Source organism: Lynx canadensis, chromosome A1 (genome assembly GCF_007474595.2).
Source record: "Lynx canadensis isolate LIC74 chromosome A1, mLynCan4.pri.v2, whole genome shotgun sequence".
NCBI lineage: Eukaryota > Metazoa > Chordata > Mammalia > Carnivora > Felidae > Lynx > Lynx canadensis.
The window spans coordinates 29460117-29475381 of record NC_044303.2 but is presented as its reverse complement, the minus strand read 5'-3'; the positions used below and the strand labels follow the sequence as shown (position 1 = coordinate 29475381).

At 46.4% G+C, this 15265-nt stretch overlaps 1 protein-coding gene across 1 annotated transcript in view; it reads left to right on the top strand.

The window, feature by feature from the left end:
* The first annotated feature begins 439 nt into the window (after positions 1-439).
* The window catches only part of CNMD (chondromodulin), a 33194-nt gene continuing 18368 nt past the window's right edge, over positions 440-15265 (top strand). Inside the window, exons 1-4 of the mRNA XM_030311834.1 lie at positions 440-576; positions 997-1137; positions 6620-6760; positions 13730-13843. Of these exons, the coding sequence (XP_030167694.1) occupies positions 505-576; positions 997-1137; positions 6620-6760; positions 13730-13843 (468 nt within the window). The 5' untranslated portion in view covers positions 440-504. The remainder of the gene's footprint in view (positions 577-996; positions 1138-6619; positions 6761-13729; positions 13844-15265) is intronic.

The following is a 15265-nucleotide window of genomic DNA, read 5'->3' as shown; positions in this document are numbered from 1 at the left end:
CAAACTCTGCTCTCCATTCTGTCCTGTTCCACCAGATCCCAGGGCACACACAAAGGCAGGAAATGGGCCTCCAGCTGGGTATCACAGTAGAGTCCTCTGACATTTTAGGAGATGCTTGGATGGTAAAAAGAGTCCTCGCATTTTCCCACTTCTTGAGATCGCAGGACTCAGCATTCCCGGTCTACCCATCCCTCCCCATCTCCACCCCACCGTGCCACACTCAGGGTGTTTGGGGCGGGGGCGCAGTAGACCGGAGAGAGCGGGAAGGGGGGACGTCCGGAATGCAGGACTAGTTCACACTGCTGCTGGGGCGGGAGAGGGAAGGGAGGAGAGAGGGCGAGGCGCTGGAAGGGGTGGGAACCGCGGGGCTGGCCCGGGCGGGACGGGGCACGCTGTGTGCACGCGCGTGTGCGCGGCGTTGAAATGCCCGGCGCTTTGGGGCAGCGAGACAGAGCCCAGGGCGCGCGCGGAGCCTCCCAGCGTCTCGCACCTCCGGCCACAGCTATGACAGAAAACTCCGACAAAGTTCCCATCGCCCTAGTGGGGCCTGACGACGTCGAGTTTTGCAGTCCCCCGGTGAGTACAGCTCCGAATCCCCGGTCCCGCTGCCGGGTCAGTGGACACGCAGGGCCGGGCCTTTGCGCGGGTGCCTGGATCGACTGCCCGGAGTCAGGGATTTGTGCCACCGAATGTGGGAGGTGGGTCCCCAAATATGCGCGTGTGCAGGGGGCCCGGGATCCGCAGACCAGTGGGAAGGGGAGCGTGGGCCGGGACCCAGGAGCAGGCGTACTGTGGCCGGCGGAGGGTGCAGAGCCGCGGGGCGATGGCCCTGCTCCGCCAAAAGTTTGCTTATCGTACATCCACGCTGAGTTCAAGGGACCTTCGGGAGGGAGCGCCGCGAAAGGGGGCGCGCCGTCCCCCACCCCAGCCCCGAGTCCCAGGCTGCGCGGCGCAGACGTGACCTGTGCTCCCCCCACCCCCGGCCCCGGTCCTCAGGCGTACGCCACAGTGACCGTGAAGCCCTCCAGCCCCGCGCGGCTGCTCAAGCTCGGAGCTGTGGTTCTCATTTCGGGGGCGGTGCTGCTGCTCTTCGGGACCATCGGGGCCTTCTACTTCTGGAAGGGGACCGACAATCACGTAAGTCCAGAGGGCGTCGCTCAGGAGTGCGGACCCCAGGGCGAGGGCGAGAGCGGGTGCGCGGGGCGGGGAGGCGCGCGGGGCCGGGAGGCGCGCGGGGCGGCGGGGTCCTCGCTGTCACCCGCACGTTCACCTCTAGGTGGAGCCAGAGCGCAGGGCCGGAGCCGGCGGCTCACCCCAGCTTGAGCTTTCCTCTGGGTCCCCTCGGGGCACCTTCTCCCTTCTTCCCTCCGACACGGCCGCGCTGCTCTCTGCTCTTGGCTACTTTGTAGAAAAGCAAGTCAGGGTTTTAACAGAGAATATTAAAAGGTAGAGTAGCGGGAAAATCCATGGACAGGTAGGGGAAAGCCATTTTCTGCCGGTCTCAGCGGATCGCTTGCAGTCGTGTGACTGTGTGACTGTGGGTGAGGCACCGCACCCCCCTGGCCTCATCCCTTGGGTTAGAAATGGAATTCAATGATCTGTAGGACCTCTCCCAGCTGAGAAGGGCTGTGACTTTAAGAACCTAGGACAAAGATAGTGGAGTAACATTCAGACCCAGTATTGGGGATGAATCTGAATTTTCAGGAGTTTTTGTCTGTTTATTGCATAAGACCTATCCATGAATGCTCCCTTCTCTCTTGCCCTAAGGAAAAGAAATTCCTTAAAGGTGTCAAATCTCTTTAAAAATCAATTCTGACCTAGTCACGTGTGATTTAACAGCAAATGTTTCACTAACTGCTGTCCCACTTTCTTTGTATGTAACTATTTTATAGCTCCACCATCTCTCAAGGAGTATAAAAACTGCTTCTAGCTTGACTGGGCAGAGTTCCAGGGTGTTCTCTAAATACTCTGAATTTTGTTCACCTATGTAAAGGGGGACATTTTATCTTGATGACCATTGCCAGGCCTGGTATAAGCTTATTTCGACTAATGGAAAAGAATTCCATCTCCAGGGTGCACACAAAGGGCTGTTTCTTAATCACTTCCCTCAGAGGAGCTGTGGCTGCTGTTTGCAGGGGGGGGAACCCCCCCCAACCATGTAACTCAAAGCATGAACGAATTCCAGTACTTAGAGAAAATGGTGCTGAAAGCAATTCAACCATTTTACACATCACATCTTCCGCAGTCACTGCATAATTTGTATTTTTAACTCAAATGCCTACTGTAGATAATCATGCCATTTAGCGCTGAGTCTGTTTTAGAGACTATATCAGATTTACAAGCATCGATTTGTAAGATCAGAATTGCACAGTATTTTTGTGTGTATTTGAAAAGTGCTGTAATGTATTTGTATTTTAAATAGAAAAGTTAGGCCAAATGCTCATGTTTGAAAGCAGCAAATCTGAACAGGAGAACAATTTCAAGATCTACATCTCCATTAATAGCAGGGTTTCTGATTGTCACCCTTTGGGAAATTGTATGGTATTCGAATGTAAAAGCTGTCTTTTCGATGACAGAACCTCAGTGGTACAGGTCATTTGGAGATAAAAATAGCTTTGCTTTTTGGAGGGTAAAGATTTTAGGCATGATGTATATTAAAATGAATACCATTTGGCATTTAATTATTCAAGGCAAACACAACTAACTGACAAGCTTCTGAAAAGAGAGATGGAATGATCATACTGACTAAGTAGGGCTCCCTCTTTTCATCTTCTACTTTACCCCAAGAGTCTGGTCCAAGAGAGCAAGCAGTATTCTAAGAATACAGAGGAATAGTGAATCACATTTTCTGGCCAAAAATGAAGTTATTGCTATTTCCTCTACAGGCAGAAGAATGAAGAAAATCATGGTAGACATTTTTTACTCCCAAAATTTTTGGCGCTGATCTATCTCACCCAAGTCTGAAAAACAAATCACAAAACACAAAATAGAGTACTTTGGCACCATCTATGCATAGTACATGCACAGGGCCACTTTCCCTGGAAGTGTAAATAGCCCAGACATAATGTAATCCAGAAAGGTAAGTCTCTGTCAAACAAAAAGATATCCCCCACCAAATGAACTGCCCACTCTTTGGGGATTATCCATGCCTCTGTTCTTCTATATTAGCTTATAGAGGAGAACCAGCTGTAATTCACCTCCTATCCCTTTCATATGGGTAAATCCCCTAAGGACAGGTTTACTGGAAGTCAGCTTGCAGGACTGTGGAAACATCAGAGTGCTAATAACTGGGAACAAGGGACGGAGCTCAAATTTCAAAGCCAGGTCTCACCCACGTTATCGTAAACGGAACAGGCATTGAAATCTGGGATAGCCTCGCCAATATGAGATAGCTGACCATCCTACCTTGTGGGATGAGGGGATGAGATCATTGCTTGGGGCCTTTGTTCTCAGACTGATTTTTCTAGATATTGTCCCAAATGTTATGTAATTCATCTTATAGAATCCAGACGTCATTAGAAACTCATTAGCAAATATTCTTGGCTGTAAAAAGCACCATATTGAGCAGAATTTTGGCAAACAATAACCTTCATTGTACTTAGAAAATGCCCCACAGCTCCACCGGCTCAGAGCAGACAAGGTGATTCCTGCTCCACCAGCCCAGTCTCCTTCGGAGTGTAGGGCCCAGTACTTTGGAAATAACTGTGGACTGTTTACCCTCCCGCCATTCCCTTCAGGAGGGCACAGACCTCTCACTGCTGCCCCATGGAGACAGTGTCCTCCTCATAAAGAATGCGCTAAAGCTACATTACAAATGATGCAATACCCGGGACACCTGGGTGGCTCAGTTGGTTAAGCGTCCCAACTCTTGATTTCGGCTCAGGTCATGATCTCACCGTTGTGAGATTGAGCCCTGCATGGTGCTCAGTGTGGAGTGCAGAGCCTGCTTGGGATTCTCTCTCTCTCTCTCTCTCTCTCTCTCTCTCTCTCTCTCTCTCTCCCTCCCTCCCTCCCTCTGCCCCTCCCCCTCATTCTCTCTCTCTCTCTGTCAATTAATTAACCTAAATAAATAATAAGAAAAAAACAAATGATGCAATACCTGTGTCTAGTTAGGGAGCTTCTGCTGGCACAAAGGTAGTGGGGTGGTGGTGGAGGGAAGTAAAATTAGGACCACAAACCACTCTCCTAGTGTTAGAATTTTGTCTCCTTAAGATCTGCTAAGAACTTACAAACTGTTCATTTCTGAGATCTTGCATTGCCTTAATAGTAAAAGCTTATGTGCAATGCTTTCTCTCTCTCCCTCTCCCTCTCTCTCTCACACACACGCAAACACACACACACACACACACACACACAGCCTCTTACTGCATGAGTGAAGGATGCTTGTGGCTGGAACTCCCACAAATGTTGTCTGCTATACTCCTTTTGACAGTCATCCTTAGCCCATGTGAACAGTGGCTGCTCAGAGAGCACAGGGACAGAACAGAGCCCGCTTTCTAAACCTTACCTGCAAAAAGCACGGACCCAGCCAAAGAAAACAGGTTTCCCAAACTGGGCTGATCAGAAGGACCACCTGAGATGCAAAGTGAACACAGGCTGGTGGGCGCTGCTCCAGCCCCCCTAAATCAGAAACTCCAGAAGTGGTTCTCAGGATCAGGCAAGCCCGGAGGACAGTGTGCTGCAGGGATCGAAGTTCACCAGGACGGAAGGAAGGGCACAGACCCACGGTTAGCTGAAACAGTGTGCTGGTATCTTCTGTTCCACTGAATGAAGGCTGGTGCCCAAAAGGGTACTGGCTAGCCAAGCCATTTCTACTTCTCTGCTGGTAAAATAAAACTGTGCTCCATGGGTCTTGTGATAATGAGTTTTCTACAAGTAATACTCCAGTAATATCAAATACTTCTTCCAGTGTTTGTCCATGTAGCCATCTTTCTTCATAATGATGGAGAAAATTGGACTTGAATTGAATCTGAGCTATTTGCAGTTCTGACCTACTGGCCTGACGCTAAATAGCAAGTGGCTCTCATCAGTTCTTAGTCCTTCCTCTTTAAAGATTTTATATCTTGTATGTTATATATAAGATATATATGTATGTATACACACACACACACACACACACACACACACACACACACACATGCTTCTAAGTCAGAAAAATAAAGAGGAAAGATAGGAGAAGGGGTGGAGAGGGGAGGGGGAGGAAGGGAAGACAAGACCCACCCACTACTCCACAACACAGAGAAAGTTCTAGCATGGCAGCAGCATACTGAGCAGGAGCAGTGTGTAAATTATTTTTTAAGTTAGTATACTAACAAGTTGTCTAAACTAAGAGAGCCCTTTGGACCATGTAATTTAGTCATAAACTAAAAATATATATATTTCATGGAGTTATTTTTCTTAAGATCTTACTTAAAAATCCAAAACATAAAAGAGACAACAAGCAGAGCCACCTAGTTAAATTGCAGATGAACAGGAGAGAAAGGACCACATCACAGCCCCACCTGCTCTGCCACCCTCACCTGTGGGCCACCGCTGTGAAACCTCAGAGCTCCAAGGACATAAACGAGAACCGTCTATGAGGGCCAACTTCTTTATTTTATGCCCAAAGCAACTCTCAAGACCCAGGGATAAGTGGGGTGGCCACTTGTTTTTCTGATTCCTGGGCCAGTGCTCTTTGCTGAGGCCAAGTCTCCGTACCTTCTTCCCCGACACGTCTCATAACATAATGCCTTACAATACCATATGCCTGTCCCATAGTCATTAAAATGACTAACTCCCACTTTGAGCTGAAACAGATGTGCACACTGACCTTGCACTCCACAAATGCTGCTCTGCCTGTATCAGGCATATCCCAGTCCTGCCTGCAGTCCTGACTATATACCATACTCTGTGCCCAATCTTAACCAATGGATTTTTAAAAACCTTTCAAACTGGGGCACGTGGGTGACTCAGTCGGTTAAGCAACTCAGGTCATGATCTCACTGTTCGTGAGTTGGAGCCCCGCGTCAGGCTCTGTGCCGACAGCTTGGAGCCTGGAGCCTGCTTTGGATTCTGTGTCTCCTTCTCTCTCTGCCCCTCCCTCGCTCACACTCTGTCTGTCTGTCTGTCTCTCTCAAAAATAAATAAACATTAAAAAAATTTTTTTTAAACTTTCAAATTGAGGCGCCAGCTACAGACTTGTTAACAATCCAGTTAACCATTTATCCATCGATGGGTCTTAACTCTGGCTGCAAAGTAGAGTTGACTCAGAAAAAGAAAGATCTGTGTCCAAGCCCCATCCCCGCAGGTTTTGATTTGATTCTTTCGGGGGAAACGCGTGCATGGTAGGTGGAGACTCTCCTCAGATACTTTTATATGCAGCCAGGACTGCAAATCACTGAGCTATTTGAATTAGTATTAGAGACTACCAAAGATTTTACTTTGAAGGTATTTTTAAAGAAATCATTGTATTAAGTGATGGGTGTATGGATGAAGTCCTCATATCTAAATCTGTTACTACTAGCGATGATTCAGTGTATCTCTAACAAATATGATAGCTACTTCATATACTGCAGGTCTAAAGATAAGCCCTGAATTGCCCTAAAAGGAAAGCATCACTGACTCCTATGTTCACTTCCAGATTTACAATGTCCATTATACCATGAGTATCAATGGGAAATTACAAGATGGGTCAATGGAAATAGATGCTGGGAACAACCTGGAGACCTTTAAAATGGGAAGTGGAGCTGAAGAAGCAATTGAAGTTAATGATTTCCAGAATGTAAGTATATTTCACACATTTAGAGAGTTAAACCAGGCAAGTCCAGAAGACTTTCCTAATCCCCAGAGAAGCAGCATCTCACACACATCCCAATGTAACCGTTCTTTATGGCAGTCATGATGCCACTGACCCCCATGCATATTCCCCCTGAGAAAGGCCCACTCTTTGTCCTTTATATTTTCAGAATGAAAAACACAACACCTTGGCACTGAAAAGAACAAGTTCTTGGAACTATATAAAGTCTTGGCAGAAGGACTTGAAAGAGCTATTTCTTTCCAAGCAGCTTTCTATAACATGATGAATAAAAGACTCAGTATCCTAGAATGTTGCAAAGTCTGAAATGTGAACTTAGAGACAAGAGGCAAACTGTAATGACTTAACAATCTTATCAACAACAGGTGGGATCCATTTACATACTTTGCTCAATTCTTCAGATTTCCCATTTCACCCAGAAAATTAGCGTGGAGTAATTCCCCTATTATAATCCTATGTTTTCTGACCGTGGCCAATTACTGATAAAACATTCGCGTCTGCTTTGAAAGGGGAGAACACATTTGTTTTCAAAAGTTCAATTTGCAGGCAATTTAGCCCTCACGCTTTGTGCTTCAGTGGACATCTGCATCACAGTATCGTTCCTGGCCCTCTTTCCTGTTGGCCATAAATATCTTCTTCTCTTCCTGTTCTAAGACGGGGAAGAGGCATCACTGTTTGTGTTCTCCCATTAAATCTGTAGATGGAGTAGGTGAGACTCCATAATGAAAAAAGGCACTTGAAAATAATGTCTCTTCTGATAGTTTATTGGCCTGCACACATCTCATCGACCCACCTTGTGCCGATTGATGAGAAAAACCAGAGATGCTTTTCATTTGAATGAAAGAACTCCCTTTGCTGATGCCAAAAGGCATTTCACAAGTCCTACTGAATACCAAACAGATGCTAACCTTTGGACTCCCGTGCTGTTAGGTATTGCTCATGACAGAGACTGGCTCTGCTTTGCCTGGGGAAGGGGGAGGGGCGGGCTCTGCAGCCCTGTATGTGACCGGTGTATTTCGTTTAATCAGAGCTTTGCAAATGGTTCTGGTCAGTGCAGAAAGATAATTTCTCTGGGCCTATTAAAGGCTTTTACTGCCAGACCCAGGACAAGGCAAAAGCATTTTTTCTTTGTACTACTCAATGTAAAATGATAAAATGTGACTCCCACACACACATCATTCAATCCAGAACAAAATTGAATACCTATGATGTGCCACAGTATCAAGATATGCAAAGGTAGCTTCACAGATGAATGAGAAAAGATCCATCTCTCTCAAAGGGGCATGAATCAGGAGTATACTTTTAAAATATTTTAATCCCAGGCCTATATTTCTGTTTTATAATCCTCTGGTTCTAATAATGGTATTGATTGTGTTTTGTTCTCATAAGCCAACAGGGCCACAAATATTTTATAAGCTGATCAATTCTCTTTGATAGCTTCCACATTTCTCTAAGTCAGAACTGGTGAGTAGGACATTTTTTTGATGGATAGAACCTGTTATGGGTTTAAACAAGCCTGGACTTTTGAAAACACATGAATCAGCCACTATAGTACTGGCACTATTACTTTTCCTATACATTAAACCAACAGTCAGATCCAAGAGGTGTTTATTTCTCAGGGCCTACTGTGTGCATGGGACAGTATGAAGCATGAGGGATGCAAAGATGACTGATACTTGCTCCCTCCCTCCTGGACCTTACAGTCCAGGCCAGGGTGCGGGGGGTGGGGGAGGGGTGGGTTGGGGGTCGCAGACATTCTTCACAGAAGTGACTTCGGGTCAGCCTGGGAGATGTGCTGCCACAGAGCTATAAACGCAGTGCTGTGGGTCACAGAAGGGGGCAGTTGTGTGCACTGAGGGCATTGAAGCAGGTTTTACAGAGATTGTGACAGTTGAATCAGGTCTCGAAGAATGATTAGGATTTCAACCAGCAGAGAAGTAGAGACTCAGAGGAATACTGAATACAAATGCACAGGCCTGCTCTTGAGTTCTAAGTAGCCCAACATGGCAGAATGGTGGGGAAGGGGAGCAGAGGCAGGGGCCAGATGAGGAAAGGCTCTGAACTGTAAGAGAACAGTCTCCCCTGGTAACCTAGGACCACACCAAGGTTTTAGTGGAGCCAATAGGAAGAAAACCCTCCTGAGAGGGAATAGCACTGAACAGAGGACTCCAGTCTCCATAGTGTGAAAGAAAAATCATTCAGGGCACTTGTTAAAGAAGGGAAGAGGACCATGTTCAAGGGAAGCTACTGCAGTGGGGTTTTATAGTAGGGGAGAGAGATTGCGTTCAACTCTGAATACAGTAAGGAAAAGGGGCAATTTATAGCCAAGGAGCAGAGTGGGGATATCAGTGGATAGAAAGTTACTAAGAGGTACAGTAGTTCTTTACTAAACCGAACCAACAGGATTTTTCTGAAGCCAAGCCAAGGTGATCAGATATCAAGGCAGACTCAGCAGGATACTTGCTAAAACTGGAATAAACTGGCCAAGACAGAGCCCACAGTCAGGGCCTAGGCAAAAAGAGGACTCAGAGGAACCTGACTAGAGTTGGGTCAAGGAAGGTCTTCGTCAGTACCCCAAGGAATACAAAAAGGGGTTTGTTCAGAGTGCGTGAGTTACGTTCTAAAAAGTTTTGCCCTCAAAAGTATCAATGCTATTGGTTTAAGCCAACCCTTTCAGACTTAATGACTCATTTATATAATAATAACCCTGGTTAGAAATTAAGATAGAATAAACTGATATGTATATACAAGTGTTCACTACACAATTTCTTTTAACTTTGTGTATATTTGAAAGTTTTAATTTACAAAGCTAGAGAAAAATAAAATAGCATAACCTACCTCACAGATAGGTAGGTTAGTGATTTCAAAAATCGACATAACCCTTCCTCAAAAAATTAAAAATAGAAATACCATATGATGCAATAATTCTCATGCTGAGTATTTACCCAAAGAATATGAAAACACTAATTCGAGAAGATACATGCACCTCTGTGTTCACTGCAGCAGTATTTACAATAGCCAAGATATGGAAGGAACCCAAATGTCCATCATTAGATGAATAAAGAAGATGTGGTACAGATAAATAGGCAGATTAGATAGATAGATAGATAGATAGATAGATAGATATAAAGTAGAATATTACTCAGCCATAAAAAGGATAACATCTTGCTATTTTCTACAACATAGATAGATACCTAAAGGGTATTATGCTAAGTGAAATAAGTCAGACAGAGAAAGACAAACACCATATGATTTCACTTACATATAGAATCTAAAAAACAAATGAATAAACAAAAAGTAAAAAACAAAAAGCAGAATCAGACCTACAACTACAAAGAACAAACTGATGGTTTCCAAAGGGACGAGGGATGAGGGGTTGGGCAAAATGGGTGAAGGGGAGTGGGAGATTCAGGCTTTCAGTTATGGCATGAATAAGTCATGGGGATGAAAGGCACAGCATAGGGAGTAGAGTCAATGGTATCGTAATAGGTTGTATGGTGACAGATGGTAGCTATGCCTGTGGTGAGCACTGTATAACGTATGGACTTGTTGAATCGCTATGTTGTACACCTGAAACTAATGTCACATTGCGTGTCAACCATACTCAAAAAAAGTTTACAAAGTCAACATGGCTCCCAACTAAAACAGAAAAGAAAAGTAAAACCAGAGTAACTTATAATCTAACTTGGACTTCAATATGTTAATGCTCAGCCTGACGAACTCAAAAACATCCTGAAGTCAGATGCTTGCTCCCATAGGTGAATTGCTGTCAGTGCCGCAGCCTAAAATGCAGACTGACTTAAGGGTGTGTTGGCAGATTAAATACCAGCCTGTTTTCTCAAACAGTGAGCAAAACTACCATCTTCTATTTTCATAGTAATTGCATTCCTAAGAATGTCATCATCATACATGGAAACGTTGCCAAAAGTTGCTTTGTCTTTATACGTAAAAGGGTGTTCGAGTGTAGGCACAGATACTTACAATCAGGTTTTTCCCCCAGGCCCCAGGGCAGTCAGGTCTTCGGGGCTTCCCTGGGCTCTCTGGGGCCCAGCATCCCTGGGCTCTGCCTGAGGAAGCCCAGGAGAGCCCCAGTCTTTGTGACAACTCAGAACTCCCTGAACGATTTCTAAAGTGCCCTCTTGGGAACTTGTTGGGAACTTCTGGTTGAAGCCACAGAAATCCTATGAGATCCTCTGGAAAGAAAAACTGTGCGGCTACAATGAGATTGCCTGACTCTAATTATTAAAAGAATGTGAGAGCATTGGACTCTTCCCTCATTATCTTTGTTAGCAAATTTCTTCATTATCACCAGCTTCTGAGGCCTTGTTTGTTTGCAGAAGCAGGAGGTTTGCTTGCTTTCTCGTGCTTTTCCATTCCTGCTGTTTAATCTCTTCAAAGATCTGGCTGCGTGATATGGATTTGTAGCCAGACAAGGTGTTTCAGACGTGTGAATTCCTTCCCACAGGACCCATCCCTATGGGGCTTCGGCTCTCTTTGCAGTGTGTAGACTGTCAGAACTAACTCAACACGAGATTCACATCGGGGCTGTGAATCCTTTGACAGAATCAGCTCTCTCCTTGGGGGATATGGCGACGGTTATATGGTGTTTCCCCCTCGCACCTCACATTCAGAGGATATAAGGGTGTGAAGTGAAAAGGACATATGGCACGGGGGCAGCAGTACTCTCCCCCCACTGCCTTCTGTTTTTCAAACCACGAGCCCTAGATGTGCATGCAGAATACGAGCAGCAGGTCTGCAGGAGAGAGCAGAGAACAGTGGTTCTCAAAACGTGTTCCCTAGGCCACCAGCAGCGACAGCACCTAAGAGCTTATTGGAAGTGCAGAGTTCAGTCCCCACTCCAGACCTGATCAGAATCTCCGGGGGCAGGGCCCAACACTATTTTATTTATCAAGTCCTCCAGGTGATTTTGATGCAAGGGAAAATTGGTGAGCTGGTGGTATAGAAGAATCCTGGATTCAAAGGCTGTGTCTTAGCTCACACACGCTGCCGTAACAAAGTATCATAGACGGAGTGACTTCTAAACCGCAGGTACCTCTCACAGTTCTGGAGGCTGGTTGGTCCAAAATTAAGGCACTAGCTGATGAGGGTCTATGGTGGCCCTAGTTTCTGGTTCATAGTTGGCCTGTCTTCTCACTGTGTCCTCACGTGGCAGAAGGGGGGTGAGGGAGCTCTCTGGGGTCCCTTTTATGAGGCACTAATCCCACTCACGAGGGCTCTGCCTTTAACTTCCCAAAGGCCTTACCTTCAAATACCACCGCATTGGGAGTTAGGTTTCAACATGGGTACTCGGGTGAGGGGACAAAAACAGTCAGTCTACAGCAGGTGGTTTCAGTCATTTAAGAACGTTGTCACCTTGAACAAGTTGTTTTCGCCCTAACCCGATGGTCCTCGACCCCAGGTTTACATTGTAACGACACAGGGAGCTTTGAAGCATCCCACTGTCTGGGCACTGCCCCAGGCCAGTGAAACGGGAATCTCTGGGGAGAGCTCCAGGCATCCATGGTTTTAAAATCTGTCCAGGTGGCTTTGGTGCAGTGAGTTGAGAAGTCGCACGGTAAACCTGGAGTCCCTCCTCCTGGAGAGTGAGGGGATGTTGCTACCACCGCTCTCTGGGTGAGAGGTGATGCTAAGATGAACATGTCACATGTGCAATCATGGCCAATTAGGCCACAAGGGAGAACACAAGGAGCTTCAGGAAGAACGAGCCTTTCCTTCTCTGCTCTCTGCTCTGTCACCAGTGTTTGCAGGGCTGCTGGCTCTCAGATTACAAATGGTGCGACTTGCCACGAGTGTCTTCTAGCATGACTTACATTTGACTCTGTTCTTCACCGAGGAGGGCAGTGTCCTGAGCCAAGCCCCGGAGGTTTCTAAATGCTCTTCCTCCCCCACTGTGCGGCACTGATGCTGGAACAAGGTCCTTATCTTCCTGACATTTGTCCCAACTGAACAGATTGACAAGTTGAGGGGTTTGGGTTTCTGTTGGTGTCTATGTTGTTCGGGCATAAAATCTGTAGGCCTTTCATACTGCTTTTGGCCACTCACTCGTCATGAAATTCACCAGCAGGGTGAAAGGAAACACTCTTGGGACAGAACGTACTGTTGTGCCTGATGCACCCGAGGTAGCATCGGCACCGAGCTGTCAGCCAACACCGGAGCCCCGTGGACGAGGTTTCCCTTAAGGCCAGTCCCTAGGCTGACAAGGAGGAGACACTGTTTGTGTCACACAGGGGACAAGAACAAAACATCTGAGTCCTCAGGTAAGGTCTAGGAACAAAGGTCAGTTCCTGGTGTTGTCGAAGTGTTGCTATTTCCCTGGCTGGGTGACCTGGGAAAAATCGGAATCCATGGAATTAATTAATTGGGCCCCCATCTTTTGAGAACCTTCGTGGGATCACCAGAAAAAGATTCCGATACCAATGTCAAAGAGGCTTATCATTGAGTGGGGCCAGGACCTTGACCAGGAGTGACCGCACAGGCACTGAGAACTAAGTGCCACAAGAGGGAATGAAGACTGGAGAGCTTACGGGAAATCAGGGTCAGAGAAAGCTGCCTGGACGAGGCAGCATTTCATCTGAGCCTGCTTGGGTTAACAGAGCAATGACCATACTCCGTGTCAGTTCACATGCCCCTGACTGGGGCCTCCCCGACCACACTGTCAAAAGTACCACCTCTGTCATTCCTGTCTCACACTCTGCTGTATTTTTCTCCATAGCACTTACCACCACCTGACTTCCCCTCTGCCTTTTATTTTTGGTAAATAACACAACGAGGTAAGCTCCGTGAGTGCAGACATGCCATCTGTTCTGTTCATGCCCATACCCAGCGCCTGGAACAGTGCCCGGTTCGCGGTAGACACTAAACACATTGAGTAAATGAACCAATGGATAGATGGATGGATAAAATTTTATTTCCTAGGGCATCACCGGAATCCGTTTTGCTGGAGGAGAAAAGTGCTACATCAAAGCACAGGTGAAGGCTCGTGTTCCTGAAGTGGGCACCGTGACCAAACAGAGCATCTCCTCCGAATTGGTGGGTACCGCCCGCGTGCTTCAGACAGCAAGGGGGTCTGGTAGGCATCATTTGAATCCACAACCCTTTCCGTCTCTCATTCCTGTATAGCTTTGTGACCAGAATATAGATTCTATTCCTTCTCTGCCAAAGGAGTTGGAACTATTTTGGTCCTCCTTGGCGATTCCAAGTGATCATTCTTATATGACATGGTATACCATATATTTTTTAATGTTTATTTATTTTGAGAGAAAGAGAGAGCATGTGTAGGGGATTTGCAGAGAAAGAGAGAGAGGGAGAATCCCAAGCAGGATCCACACTGTCTCTGTGCAGAGCCCAGTGCAGGGCTCAGTCCCATGAACTGTGAGATCGTGACCTGGGGCGAGATGAGAGTCAGACGCTTAACCAACTGAGCCACCCAGGTGCCCCAGTAAACCATATTTTAAAGTGCATAAAAGGGCTCGTTCTTCACATGGCTCTCATTTGCCTAATGTTGGGGAACTATCCGATTAGTAATGAAAACAATACAAAGGACGTCTCATAACAGAATCTTCATTAGGGGCCTCAGGAGCCTTCTAGCCTCACTTCCAATCAGTGTGGGGTTCCTCCTGAAAATCTCCAATGGCTGTGCTGGAAAGCAATGACAGGGTGCTCCCTTCCCTGGGTGCCAGGCAACTTCCTGGGGAGGGGGACAGTTCAAACCGTTGTGCTCTACACTGAGTTGAGCTGGCTCCCCTGGTTTCTTTCCCTTGGCTTGAGTTCAGCCCAGTGAAGCTCCTTAACATGTATTGAATTCCTTTCCTACATGTCAGACTTGTGAGGATTTTAAGTATAATTTTCCCATTTATTATTAACAACTTGCCTCTGAGCCTGATTTTATAAAAATTTACTTTAAGAATTGCACAGAGTTCTAAAGACACATCTGATGTGTTACATTTATTTGATACTTTAGGGCTTATGAAGTGGTTCCACGTGTTATTGCCTTGCATGTGAGTTGTGGCAGGATATAGTGGGAAGAAAAGAGACTTTAGAGTTAGAAAAATGTGGGTTCGAATCCCAGCTCTGACACTTGCTGTGGATGTGGCTTCAATTCCTTGGACCTCGGTTTTGCCATCTACAAACTAAGGGTCTGCATCCTGTCCTCGTGGCCCTAGAATCTACCGGATAATGACTACACGGCTGCTGCTCTAAATCACTAATTCCATTATGATCAGCTTTGGTCCTTCCTGGGTCCCCGAGAAGGAGGGAAAGCAAGCATCATCAGCTCCCTTAAGGCAAAAGAGGAAAACTAAGGGTAAGCAGAGGTGCCTGGAAACTGCCTGGTTGCCGTCATAGGAGCAGCAGGCGTCTCACAACAAAACAAAACAAAAGCTAACACAAACCGGTGAGTTTCTAAAGCTGGCTATCATGTCCCCAGCTTTCTACTCTGCTCCCAGTTTCCCC